This window comes from Trachurus trachurus (genome assembly GCF_905171665.1).
Source record: "Trachurus trachurus genome assembly, chromosome: 6".
Classification (NCBI taxonomy): Eukaryota; Metazoa; Chordata; class Actinopteri; order Carangiformes; family Carangidae; genus Trachurus; species Trachurus trachurus.
The window spans coordinates 34,820,580-34,835,547 of NC_139897.1; the positions used below are offsets into that span (position 1 = coordinate 34,820,580).

The 14,968-nt window shown below is 42.5% G+C and overlaps 1 protein-coding gene across 1 annotated transcript; it reads right to left on the reverse strand.

Moving 5' to 3' along the window:
• Positions 1 to 391: 391 nt before the first annotated feature.
• LOC310987257 (proline-rich protein 5-like) lies at positions 392 to 14,419 on the reverse strand (the record flags this gene model as incomplete). The annotated part of the gene is made up of 8 exons (XM_083973446.1): positions 392 to 778; positions 4,746 to 4,860; positions 6,306 to 6,452; positions 6,740 to 6,831; positions 8,274 to 8,331; positions 12,071 to 12,119; positions 13,416 to 13,496; positions 14,331 to 14,419. 8 exons carry the CDS (start codon positions 14,417 to 14,419, stop codon positions 432 to 434), a joined length of 978 nt encoding a protein of 325 aa, XP_083829572.1. The 3' UTR covers positions 392 to 431.
• Positions 14,420 to 14,968: the final 549 nt, after the last annotated feature.

Consider the following 14,968-nt stretch of genomic DNA (forward strand, 5'->3'; position numbering starts at 1 on the left):
ATAGAGGAGGATAAAAGAGGAGGAAGAGGAAGGGGAGGAGGAGAAGATAGAGGAGGATGAAAGAGGAGGAGGAGGAGATAAGGGAGGATGAAATAGGAGAAGATGGAGGAGAGGATGAAGAGGAGGAGATGGAGGATGAAAGAGGAAGAGAAGAGGAGGTGGAGGAGGATAAAAGATAAACTAGTAAACACAAACTAGTTCCAGTTCGATCCAGAGTTTTAACGGTTTGATGATGAGGTCATAAATTCTGTCATCGTCGCTTCTCCATCGTCCAATCAGCTGTCGGCGCTGCAGCAGCTGACTCCATCGTCCAATCAGCTGTCGGCGTGGCAGCAGCTGACTCCATCGTCCAATCAGCTGTCGGCGCGGCAGCAGCTGACTCCGTCGTCCAATCAGCTGTCGGCGTGGCAGCAGCTGACCCCGTCGTCCAATCAGCTGTCGGCGCGGCAGCAGCTGGCCCCGCCCCTCGGAGGCTGCACCATGTCCGGTTGGCTGCTGGAGAACGGCCGGGGACTCGTCTCGCCGCCGTCGCCTAGCAACACCCCGTTGTTGTTGTCGGGCTCCTTCCCAGCATGCATCAGCAGCAGCCGCACGTCGGAGTGGGCGTTGGCCACCGTGTGGCGCCGCACGCCGCCCGTCTTCTCCAGGTACGCCTCGCCCTCCGCCTCCACCAGCGGCGCCAACGACGACGAGTCAGAGGAGCCGCCGTGGTGCTGCGTCACGGTGATCTCCGGCTGGTCGCCTAGCAACGACCCCGACGACCGCAGGGGGCGGGACTCTGGAGGAGGAGACAGGAAGTGATTGATTAGTAGGGGTGGGAGAAAAAATCGATTCACATAAATATCGCAGTATCTTTTTTGACGATTTTTAAATCGATTTCTTTTTTCAAAAATCGATTTTTTTTTTTTACATTTTCTTTAAATATTGTGCAATGTGCATTTGTTCACCTTTTTTTTTTACATACAGAGAGTACAGGTTTTGAAAAGGGTTTAAGTTCACTTTATAATGGAGTATGTTAGTTTATAGGCTCCTACAGTATTTGTGTGCAGATAAATGTTAAAAATGCTAAAGACTAAAAATCTAGAGAATCGGCAATATCGTAGAATCGCAATTTAAATCGAATCGCCATCCAAAAAATCGTAGAAGAATCGAATCGGGAGAAAAGGATATTGTCCCAGCCCTATTGATTAGGATAATCAGATCAATGGACCACTTGCACAACGTAGTGTGACGTACTTCCCCTTTAAGAAGTTACGGTCCGCTCACTTCCAGCGGCCATCTTTACCATAGCGCTGCTGTATTTAGATTAGATAACACTTTACACCTAACTCTCATTCTACATTCATAGTTATGTTTGTACATGTTGTTACTAGGATAGTCAGTTCAGTTTGTATTTTTATTTAGTGGTCGTAGCATTTGTGATCATTAACCATTGATCGCATTTTGCCGTTAGCCGCTCGGCTAACTTAGCATACTGGCTAAATGAAAATTAGAGGCTAAATAAAATTACAAACAACACTTTAATTATTTTTGTACTTATTGTTATAGTTTCAGTTAGTGTTCAGTGTGTAGGTCTATATAGTGTTCCGAAAAATTTTGATAATTTTTAATCATTGATCTACTTGTAGTTCGTAGCGTTAGCTTAACCTGCCGCTAAGCTCTTAGCTGAGCATCAGCTGATGAGTGAAAAGTCACAGAGAACTAAGAAATGAGGAGCAAAGAGGCTCCTCCGTAGAGCTGGTTGTCCTCTTCATAAACATTATGTGTTTTTAAAAAAATGTTTAAAGCAGAAGTGAGTGATATATTTGTGTTAATATAAGTCTTAAATAGTTGTATCTTCCGACAGCAATCACTTACATAGAGTGTTTGGTCTGAAACACGGGTCTGTCAGTCACTCTGCTCTGCTCTGAGCCGAGGAGAAAACTTTCCTTGTATCCTACAGTTTTTATCCAATGAGGAGAGAGAACGGCATGCAGGGCTGTGTGTGCAGCAAGGGGGCAGTTGTCGGTCTGAGAAGTGAAGCTCACTTCCGCGTTCAAAAAGCTGCAATCCCCTCGGCTGTCGCTGGGGGCTGGCTCCAGAAGGGAGCAACTCCAATCGAGCCCCATGTTAAAATAGCCGATTTTACAGCTTAAAAAAACATATTTACAGCCTGGTACATTTCATTTTTTTGGTCTCAATCGATAGTTTCTACCCCCGCACACACTCTGAGGGGGGTGAATTTTTTTTAAACTCTACCGTTTTACTATTATTAAGGTTAAAGTTCTGGCCAATTAGGGCGCAGAACCGTTGAGTGACAGGTCCGGCGACCGCTGCTACGAGGCCAGTGGGCGGGCTCTCGGCCAAATATGGCAAGTAGAATCCAACATGGCGCGGTTCTAACCCCCGTAGTAGCGGCACAAAACAGACTCCCCAAAACCAATGGGTGACGTCACGGACGCTACGTCCATTCTTTTTACAGTCTATGGTGTGCAGCCAAGGGACGCCGTGAATGTGGCGACGTAGGGACGAGGACTGTTATGGTGCGTTCAAGGAAACTCGTTTTTTTCCGACCTGTGAAGTCGTACCAGTTCGATCTGGTACGAGTTCACGGGTCAGAAGTTACGAGTGGCCGTTATAGTGACTTTCACCGGTAAAACAGGTCGGAAAAACACGAGTGGGTTGCCTGGAACGCTACAAAGTCGTAAGTTGTGACTTGAAGCTGTAATTTACGGTTTCAAAAGCCAGCCTGGAACGCAGCATTAGCCAAAACGACCGGATCGCTTACTTCTGCTTAAAATAAAAGCCTAGCGGCTAGTTAGCCGAGCGGCTAACGGCAAAATGCGATCAATGATTAATGATCACAAATGCTTCAACCACTATAAAAATGCAAACAGAACCAACTATACTAGTAACAATATGTACAAACATGAATGAAGAATGAAAGTGTTGTTTGTAATTTTATTTAGCCTCTAATTTTCATATAGCCAGTATGCTAAGTTAGCTGAGCGGCTAACGGCAAAATACGATCAATGATAAATGATAACAAATGCTTCGACTACTATATACAAACTGAACCGACTATAATATTAACATGTACAAACATAACTATGAATGTAGAATGAGAGAGTTAGGTATAAAGTGTTATATCTAATCTAAATACAGCAGCGCTATGGTAACGATGACAACCGGAAGTGAGCGGACCGTAACTTCTTGTACGTCACACTACATTGTGCAAGTTGTCCTCCATTGATCAGCTGGAGACAAAACACAGAGCTGAGATTAACCAGGTGTTTCAAACGCCTCACACAGCCGGTGCTGCGTTCAGGTGACCTGGGGTTTACAAGAGTTTAAAAAAAGAGTTTGTTTTGTTTCCATGACGAGTGCCATGACAACGCCTCGTCCTGCTGCGGCGTCCAGCTGAAGCTCAGATGTCCGTGTTACGTAACAGGTCAGTGAAGTGGCCTCGGTGTTCTGAGTCTCAGCAGGAAGTAGACTCTAATCACACCAGGCTCACGGTGCGTTCAGGGACACGCACGTGTTTTCTGTCAGCCCTGCGGTGTGGGGGGGGGGGGGGGGGGGGGGGTGTTGTGTTAAAGGGATAGTTCAACATTTAGTCAAATTGGCCCCATCACCATAATCCCTATAGTCATAGCAGTAGGTTCGTTACCTTTAATTGTCGGTGCAAGCTGTTTTTAGAACGGCGGAGCAGAGCCATGAGCTGCTCAGAGCTACGCTACGGAGGCTCATTATGGGATTTCTTGGTTTCCCTCATCATCAAACTCATCAAATACACAATCCAACACCTCCACAACGCTCTGGTGGACAAGTTGTGAGCTGCACATTCACCACGCTATGAGATAATAACACAACGTTACCACACAGAGTTGTTTTAGAGGGAAATTCATGCAAAACCACTGATGCACGTTGCCTTCAGGGACAGTTTTTCATCAAGCAGTCTCTGCATTTCCCTCTAAAACAACTCTGTGTGGTAACGTTGTGTTATTATCTCATAGCGTGGTGAATGTGCAGCTCACAACTTGTCCACCAGAGCGTTGTGGAGTTGTTGGATTGTGTATTTGATGAGTTTGATGATGAGGGAAACCAAAGAAATCCCATAATGAGCCTCCGTAGCGTAGCTCTCAGCAGCTCACGACTCTGCTCCGCCGTTCTAAAAATAGCTTGCACCGACAATTAAAGGCAAGGCAAGGCAAGGCAATTTTATTTGTATAGCCCGTTTTTTTTACCACCAGTTTGTCTCAAAGGGCTTTACATCCCATCATAACAACATCCTCTGTCCTTAGACCCTCACATCCACTGAGGAAAAACTCAATGGAAAACCCTTTTAACAGGGAAAACCAGGAGAAACCTCAGGGTGAGCAACAGAGGAGGGATAGATGTTGTTACAGACAAGAAAACACTTTATAGTTTATGACTCAGAATGTGGGAAACATGGCGCACCGTATGGGCGAGGTAAAGCGCTTTCTCACGTGCGCCAACTCTAGAATTGATTGTGATTTATAAATGGAAACAGGACGTGCGTGTGCACTCTGTTATAAATCTGAAAGTTTTTGTGTGCACGCATTTCCTGTGTTTCCTCCGTACACCACCTGTAGTCATCTTCCCTACGCATACAGTAGTTTTATAAAAGAGGCCCCAGGTCAGTGAAGGGGGGGGGGGGGGGGGGGGGGGGGGGGGGGGGGGGGGTGCGCTGACATTAACGGGGAACAGTAACAGGTCAGTGAAGGCATCGCGGAGCAGCTCACCGTGCAGCAGCTGCTCTCTGTGCAGCACGTTGCTGAGGTACGGACACACCACCGCCGCCACCAGCCGCTCCAGCTGCAGGTACTCCACACTGGGCCCGCCGCACTCATGGACGCCCTGACACACACACACACACACACACACACACACACACACACACACACACACACACACACACACACACACACACACACACACACACACACATAACAGAGAGAACAGTTATATTACTACAGGTGTGTGTAACCGATGTTTTACAGTAGGTTATTTTTTTCTTGTGTTCAGACAAGAAGACAAAATGAACACAATTAGTCATCTACTCTCTGTTCTTCCTTCTGTAGTGAGTGAGTTTGTGTCTCAGATCAAATCCTGTCATTGTGAACTTACTGAACTAACCTTAAATTCCTTAATTTATTTTTTACCAAGTCAAGTTTTCTGTCCTTTTTTACCTTCCACCTCTCTTTTAGAACCGATAATGCCGACTGCTATAATGGTTCTGATGCTGTGCAATGCTGCTTTGTCTGTATGTCTGTCACTGTACTTAATGTATTGTTGCTATATGGCTCTATGCACTTTTGTCTAAAATCTAAAATCTAACGTAACCATCACAACAGTCGCAAACGTCCTCTTCTCTTCTGGACGCTGCTGTCGCCTCAACTCATCTACTGACTCGTTGTGTTTCTAATCTCAATCAGTGATAATGAACTCCTCCTTTACTGTAGCTGTTATTGCTGGTGTTCCACCTGTTTAATGAGAGGAGGAGATTACAGCAGCTCCTCTGACTGGAGGTGTTCATTTACATATTAAATATTATATATATATATATATAAAACGGAAAGGTGAAATCCGGCGATCTGATTGGTTGTTAACCGTGGTATAATGAGCATATACCACGGCCTGTCGTGATATTTCTATATTAAGCTTTATGCTTTTTTTAAACAGTCTTTTGTAATAGGCTATTCAGATTTTTTTTAGATACTGAATTTTAGGTCTTAATTTAATGTGAATATGATCATTACAAATAATATATATAATAAATAAAGACATGAAATGTTTCTTTCTGTGTCTAATGGATCTATATGATGTGTTAGTTTCACTTTTTGAATTGAATTACTGACATAAATAAACTTTTCCATGATCTTCTAATGTATTGAGAAAATATATTCTGCTCCTTTCTTTTTTTGGGGGGGGGGGGGGGGGGGGGGGGGGGGGGGGGGGGGGGTTTGCCTTTAATTGATAGTACAGTTGAGAAAGACAGGGGGCAGAGAGAGGGGGAATGACAGCGAGGACCGTAGCCTCTGTACATGGGGCACCTGCTCATCCCACTGCGCCACACGACGCCCCGTGTTCAGCTCCTTTCTGACCGATCTGAGTGAAACATCCAGGTTCATATGAGCACTGACACACTCACCGATGGTTTAGTGTGTGTGCGTGTGCGCTTTTGTCTGTGTGTGTGTGTGTGTGTGTGTGTGTGTGTGTGTGTGTGTGTGTGTGTGTGTGTGTGTGTGTGTGTGTGTGTGTGTGTGTGTGTGTGTGTGTGTGTGTGTGTGTGTGTGTGTCACCTGCAGCACCAGCAGCATCTGTGTGATCGCCGGGGCAACGGAGGAGGAGGAGGCAGCGTCTCCCAGCGACTCCTCCAGGTGAAGCTTCAGCAGCACCAGGTCTCTGAAGGCCAGGAGAGCCATCTGTCTGACGCTCAGCTCCTGGCCCTGAACGCACCACACACACACACACACACACAGAGACACACACACACACAGAGACACACACACACACACACACACACAGAGACACACACACACACACACACACACACACACACACAGCAGGTTAATCCCCTGACCTCCGCTCTAATGAACTCTGGTGACTTAAGGATTTAAGAATTAGAACAAGTCGGTCCTAGTAAAGACTGAGTGTGTGTGTGTGTGTGTGTGTGTGTGTGTGTGTGTGTGTGTGTGTGTGTGTGTGTGTGTGTGTGTGTGTGTGTGTGATTCACCTGTACGGGGTAGAAGATGGCCTGCAGCGTGGGCAGCGTCTCGGTGAAGAAGCGGTCCCACGCGTCTCCCAGGACGACCAGCTGATCGGCGCCTGGAGGAGGAGGAGGAGGAGGAGGAGGAGGAGGAGGAGGAGGAGGAGGAGGAGGAGGAGGAGGAGGGGGGGGGGGGGGACAGGTGGTTACCGCGGAAACAGATTGACTTAATAACGCCACGGCAACACAGCAACGACATCACAGAGGAAACGAGCTTGTTGTTGCGGTGAAGTGAACAGCTGATTACGTTAGACTGAAGCTGATCGATCCACATAAATAACCCTTAAAACCACAAAACACCTTAAACCTTCAACTTTAACACTTAAGGTTAAATTTGTTTTTTATGTTTAACCCTCTATGGTACCATGTTGCCCTCAGGCAGCAACATACCACTTTTTGTCCTCTCACATCTCCACAATTCATCCCATTTAATGCTGTAGCCTAATACTTTAAAAAAGAGAGAAGACCTTAGAGAACCAATAACAATGCTTTAATTTATCACATGACTTTCAAGAAGCCACTGAAACCCTTTTTTGCAGACTTTTTCAAAGGAAACAGGTTTGCCATTTTGCTCCACTAAAACGGTCTGAAAACATACAGTAACTTCCTGGCCCTTTTTCATCTGGAAAAATATATATTTACACTAATAGATTAGTAAAGTTTAATTTTTAATAGTTCTGTGCAATTTATTTACTTATTAAATAATGGAAACTTGTTAAAATGCACCTGTTGCCCCAAAGCAACAACGTACCATTATAGAAAATTGCAGTGTTGCCTTGAGGCGACAGTGGACCGTTATGGAATCAATATTGCATTATGAGACTATGGTAGTGTGTGTTTAGGTGTAAATATAATGTTCAAAAACATATAATTCATCATCATTTTGTTTTTTATCCTTAATAAATGTGATTTTGGATGCAGTAAAGTAAACATCAGGCTATTATGATGATGATGAGGAAGATGAGAATGAGAATGTGGATGAGGATGAGGCCAGTGAAGGTGAAAGTCTACAGAGACTGGTGTTTCTAATACAGTAGATGATGAACCGTAATGGTACAATGTTGCCTACAGGCAAAACATCCCCAAAATTTTTAAAAATGTCTTTAGATTATGTTTATTTAGTCTATTTTGAGACATAAAAACACTCCAAACATTTTTTTCCCCACTGGCATCATAATGCAGCGTACCATAGAGGGTTAAAACCATAAAACACCTTAAACCTTCAACTTTAACACTTAAGGTTTAATTCTTTTTTAATGTTTAATGTTGTTTCATTTGACCGTTTCCATGGAGACGGTGTGTTTGCTTGCTGACATCATCAGACTGTGACGCAGCAGGAAGTCGGTTAACAAGATTAGATTATTATTCCCCCTCAGTTTGGTCTCTGAGGTCTGAGAAGAAACTGGTTCCTTCTGTCAGAGTGACAGGAAACAGACACGCAGCCTATAAGACTTTCACAATAAAAGTCTGAGTTTGATTCCCAGACATCGTCCAGTCTCACCTGAGTGCTGTCGGACCTGATCCAGAACCTCAGACAGACCTCGGGTCAGCAGCTGGTTCTGAAACACACATTAAAACTCCTTCAGAATAAAGGTAGACGTTTGTGTTAAAGCTCCTTCAAAATAAAGGTAGATGTTTGTGTTAAAGCTCCTTCAAAATAAAGGTAGATGTTTGTGTTAAAGTTCCTTCAGAATAAAGGTAGATGTTTGTGTTAAAGTTCCTTCAAAATAAAGGTAGATGTTTGTGTTAAAGCTCCTTCAAAATAAAGGTAGACGTTTGTGTTAAAGCTCCTTCAAAATAAAAGTAGACGTTTGTGTTAAAGCTCCTTCAAAATAAAGGTAGATGTTTGTGTTAAAGTTCCTTCAGAATAAAGGTAGATGTTTGTGTTAAAGTTCCTTCAAAATAAAGGTAGATGTTTGTATTAAAGCTCCTTCAAAATAAAGGTAGATGTTTGTGTTAAAGCTCCTTCAAAATAAAGGTAGATGTTTGTATTAAAGCTCCTTCAAAATAAAGGTAGATGTGTTTGTGTTAAAGCTCCTTCAAAATAAAGGTAGATGTTTGTATTAAAGCTCCTTCAAAATAAAGGTAGATGTTTGTGTTAAAGCTCCTTCAAAATAAAGGTAGATGTTTGTATTAAAGCTCCTTCAAAATAAAGGTAGATGTGTTTGTGTTAAAGCTCCTTCAAAATAAAGGTAGACGTTTGTGTTAAAGCTCCTTCAAAATAAAGGTAGATGTTTGTGTTAAAGCTCCTTCAAAATAAAGGTAGATGTTTGTATCTTCCTGTCACTTTGTGATGTCACAACTAAGCCCCGCCCCCTCACCACCACCTGGACCCACCATCCATCCATCCAACAACTCTGCAGGATTTAGTTTCTGAGTGTTTTATTCTGAAATCTGCTCTATTTTTTTTTTATTGGATCACTTTAGAAAACAGTCAGCCAATCAGAAGAGAGTCTCAGAGCCTCCTCCTCTCTTCTGATTGGCTGACACCGACCTGTTGTTACTAGAGTAGAGCTCCAGAGAGAAGCTGAAAGAGAGAGGAGATGGAAAATGAGATGGTTTTTAGATCTTCTCATGGATCAAAACCTTCAAAATAAAAGCACAGAATAAGAAGTTTTCATGCTTCACGCCGTCACATGACCTCAGACTGAGCGTTCAGATCGATCTGCAGCTGGAACACGTTCACACGTCTGGAGTTAATCAGACAGAGGAGCGCTTTGATAGGCTGCAGACGACCGTGACCTCAGAGCCACAAGCCCCGCCCCCTTTCACCTGCTGCTGTCTGAGTGTGTGAAACCACGCAGCTGCATCAGACCACAAGGAGACAGAGGATTCATTCATTCATTCATTCATTCATCAGGTGGTGACATGTTCACTCTGAGGTTCGGATATGAAAAAAAAACCTTCAGTTTGTCTTTGTATGTATGAATGTGTTTGTATATGTCTTTATATGTAGGGTGAAATCAGGTAAAATGGGCCACTTTTTGGTAAACGATTAATAAGACCATCAAAAACGCTATGCATGAAATCCATTTATATTTTTAAAAATCGACATAGGTCTCTTAAATGTTTCTGTGTGAAAAAAAAAATTAAAAGTATAATTATTTTTGGAATTATGAGAGTTGAAGTATCGGGATGTTCCCTCTCGAGGTACGATGCAATGTTCAGGTAAAATGGGCCAGTCGTAAACTACAACACTAAATTTAACATTAACAGTGAATACATAAGAGGTTGAAGACCTTTTTTAATCTTAAAATGCATTTTAAAATGACATGATCATGTTGTTGCTATGCTCTTTGTTAACTGACTATGTTATAGGCTCTTTTACTGTGTGTGTGGCATTATAGATGACATTTTTTCCCCCACAGTGCTAATGGTACCATGGGTGGCACTGACCACTATATGACTATATAGAGAGATAAAGATTAGTGATAATATGTTAGAATAAATCCAGCTAGATAAACTCCTAAATTAACTTATTGTATAGATTATAATGACAAGAAAGTTTGATAGATAATTTATGAATAAGGGGTAGCTACAGGGAGTAAATAAGTTTTACTTCTTCCCACTCCTTTTCAGATATGAAAAAAATAACAAAAGAAAAATCAAATTATCTTTATTTTCAACTATTTTATTTTTGTTCATGTTAGGGATGTCACGATTATAGAATTTCTTGGTACGATTATTGTCAGAGAAATAATCACGGTGTTACGATTATCCCGATTATTATGCACAAATTAATTTCACAGCACTATGTATGTGCAAAATCAAATATAGTCTAACTAAATACAATGCCAATTATTTATTAAAGCAATACTTACCTTTCTGGAACTTTTGCACATTTCATTGTCTAAGTTAAAATGCTATTAATAATCTGATGATACATTAAAATGTAAGAGAAACCCAACAGGGTTAAAAACTCATCATTTTTTCATTCTCATATAATTCTGAGAAAAGTCTGACCAATAATATTATTCGGTCCGATTAATAAGATTTGACGAGCGACCGAACCTACTTAATATGTAATCACTTAGTGCACCCCTCTCCTCCTCTCCCCCCTCCCGACCAGGAAGAACGCTTATTGACAGAGCAGTAGCAGGACACAGAGAGCAGAGGAGACTAGAGTCACAACACACAAGAAAGAAGGTTTTTGGAAATAAATAGTTTTTTTAAAGACCAATAACTGCAGCTGCAGCTGGTCGCGGAGTTTCATGTCTGATATTGTAACGTTGATAGTGATCAGCCCCGAGTGATACGTAAACACAGGAAGTCAAAAGCATCCAGTGCTAACGGCTAGGCTACTGTTAGCTCCCTTAGCTCTGTGAGTTCTCAGCGGTCCGGACCCGGTTGAACTCCGGACCGGCGCGGCTCGACTTGGCTCGGTCTGGATTTATTTTGGCCCTGAACCAGCGCATCAGGTGGCGCTGGTCCGGCCGCCAGCCCGGCTCGTTGAGAACTGTAATCTGTAACAATCACTTCCCCTGCGTCTCCAGTAGCAGTAGGCTAACAACAGTTTATTATAAAACTCATCAGTCATCATCACTGAGTCCGTTTATACGGTTTAAAACTCCGGTGTTGTGTTTGTTTGTGTTGTTCCCGTTTCACTCGCGTTCCTGTTCTGTTTACCGTTGCCATGCCAACGCATGCAGCAGGGAGGGAGGGGGCTCGTGGAGATGCAGCAGGAGGTAGAGGTGGGTGGGACTTGTGAGGGAGGTGGAGCTGTTGATTTTCAAATGTTTGTGCTGTGCTGAGTGAAATGCCAGATCGGTAAGTATTGCTTTAAGTATCTATTAATAAAGGACCAATTATATTCCTCATTCATCTATACCAAATGTTTAAGTTTATTTTAATCGTTTTTTTTTTTTGTTTGCTTTTTTTTAATTACAAATGGCATGCAAACTTTTAAATTCGTACCGATTCAATGTTACATTAACGTAACTGGACCAGTATCTGTGTATTTACCTTTACTTTGGCGCACATCTGTCGAGATGGTACCGACATAATCTTTTTTGGAAAGTGACGGTATTTAGGAATCTTTGCGATTAATTAATTGTGCCGTTTAATACCGCGATTAATTGTGAAAACAAGTAATTGTGACATCCCTAGTTCATGTGTTGTCTTTGCAAAGTATTTATTTGTTATGTCTGTCCATTACTGTATTATGTTTTATTTCTTTTAACATGTCTGAAATAAACTAAACTAAACTAACTAACTAACATGAGCAGGCCGACACTGGCTGCTGATTGGCTCAGAGTTCATTCACATGAAAACAAACAGGAAGTGAGAGGGTGAACGTACCTGGAAGTAGTCGGTGATGAAGGAGCCCATCTCTGTTTTAAGGAGCCACCTGCAACACACACACACACACACACACACACACACACACACACACACACACACACACACACACACACACACACACACACATTTATCTCTTTATTATTCAATCAAATAAAATAGATTTGCACCAAAAAAAAGAGATTTGAGAGCAAAATAGAATAAGTGGCGATCCAAAAATGTTTTAAAAGTGAAACAAAACAGGTTGTAATTGCAAAAAAGAAAAGTTTTGAGAGCAAATTTCTTCAAAACCAATGTCTGTAAGTAAAAACGTGACCATTTTGCTATTAAGTCCGTCGTCTTTGGTTGTAAGTTAAAGGGATAGTTCAACATTTTGTCAAATTGGTCCATTGCCATAACCCCTATAGTCATAGCAGTAGGTTTGTTACCTTTAATTGTCGGTGCAAGCTGTTTTTAGAACGGCGGAGCAGAGCCGTGAGCTGCTCAGAGCTACGCTACGGAGGCTCATTATGGGATTTCTTGGTTTCCCTCATCAAACTCATCAAATACACAATCCAACAACTCCACAACGCTCTGGTGGACAAGTTGTGAGCTGCACATTCACCACGTTATGAGATAATAACACAACGTTACCACACAGAGTTGTTTTAGAGGTAAATTCATGCAAAACCACTGATGCACGTTGCCTTCAGGGACAGTTTTTCATCAAGCAGTCTCTGTATATACTACTAACCCGTAATCTCTTGTTGATGACAGATTAAAAAAAACTCAAATATCTCACCAAGAATATTTGTCTTATTTCTAGTCAAAACAAATCTCATTCTGCTTAAAATAAGACTCATCACATAAAAAGCAGCTTGTTTTTAGACACTTTTTACTTCTTTCAAGCAGATTTTCACTTGAAATAAGTAGAAAAATCTGATAGTGGAGCAAGTTTTTCTTCCTTATTACAAACACAAAACTTGCTTTCACTGGCAGATTTTTCTACTTATTTCAAGTGAAAATTTGTTTGAAACAAGTGAAAATGATCTAAAAACAAGTTCATTTTTAAGTGATGAGTCTTATTTAAAGTGGAAGGAGATTAGTTTTGACTAGAAATGAGACATTTTGACAAGAAATAAGACAAATATTCTTGGAAAGATTTTGAGTTTTTGCAGTGTAGAAGCAAATTACTCTAGAAAAGCTCGGGGTATTTGGATCGCCACTTTTTCTCTTTTGCTCTCAAATCAGTTTTTTGGTTGTAAATCTGTTCTATTTAACTGAATAATAAAGAGACAGATGTTTCACCATATAAACGGACGATGTAGTGAATAAAACAACAATAAGAAGGAGGGAGTTTGTTCACCTGATGCTCTCGTTGAGTGTGAACAGTTCGTTGTTCTGCAGAGCTCCGCCCTGAAACACCTTCCCCACGGCTGATTGGACGCTGAGGGACACACACACACACACACACACACACACACACACAGGTAAAGATGACAGAATCAAACAGCGAGAGAGAGCGAGTCAACGACCACATCACATCCTCTCTCCCATGATGCATTGCTGCTGCAGCGGCGGCGGTGGTGGGACAGGACGGTGCCCGGCTGGTGACAGGAAGTGACCTCGTCTGCTGCCACTTCCACTTCCTGCCAAACATCCTGCTGCTCGCCGCCGCCGCCGCCGCCACGGACAGCAGGAAACACACACACACACACACACACACACACACACACACACACACACACACACACACACACACAGAGACGCTAATAACATCTTGGGCCTCTCTCATCTGCAGTAAGATCCAGCCTACGGAACTTAGGGGTAGTTTTTGACATCGACATCATTTGACACCCACGTCAAACAACTGACCAAATCATGTTTTTTCCACCTAAGAAATATCAGTAGATTAAGGTCCATGGTTTCAAAATCAGAACTAGAAATGATCATCCATGCATTCATATCCTCACGTATTGATTACTGTAATTCTTTGTTTTCCTCCCTTAGTATTTCTGCCCTAGACCGTCTCCAAATAATTCAAAATGCTGCAGCAAGACTTTTGACCAGAACCCATAGAAGAGCTCATATTACACCCGTACTAAAATCTCTGCATTGGCTACCAGTACAATTCAGAATTCAATATAAGATTATCATTCTCACCTTCAAAGCCCTTCATGGTCAGGCCCCTCTATACCTAACTGAACTTCTGCGCCCCTACTCAACTGCTCGCTCCCTCAGGTCAAATACACAAAACCTTCTTACCATTCCCTTCACCTACCTGAAGACTCGTGGAGAAAGAGCATTTGAAGCAGTAGCGCCCAAACTCTGGAACTCTCTCCCTGCACCCTTACGGTCTGTTAGCTCCATTGACACTTTCAGAAAACAACTCAAAACTCATCTGTTCAGAAAAACATTTGACTAATGTCTATTTCCCCTTGCATCTTGTTGTTCTTGAAATGTCTCTTTTATTTTGTGATTGTGCTTTTGTATAAAGTGAATGCATTATATACTGTCTTTATTCATGTGTCCATTATCTGGACACACAACTGTCTTTCTGACTCTCTGTGTAAAGCACTTTGTGACACTTGTCTGCGAAAAGTGCTATACAAATAATAAACTAAACTAAACTAAACGCTCTGAGCTGCCGAGGCGTTCAGGGGTCGTGGTAATAAGCAGAACTCTGGATGAGAGAGATGAGATTCCAACACTCGGGTCACATGAGTAAATAAACTCATCCGTCTCCGTGACGACGGAGAGCGGCTGCTGCAGTCCTCAGCTGAACCTAAAGTTAACAACAACAACCGTTCAGGGGTCACGGGTCCCGTAACATCAACACATCCGCAGCAGCAAGCGAGGAGCGAGGAGCGAGGTGAGTCCTGGTCCTGAAGGAGGGTTAGGCTATGGAAAATGATTTCA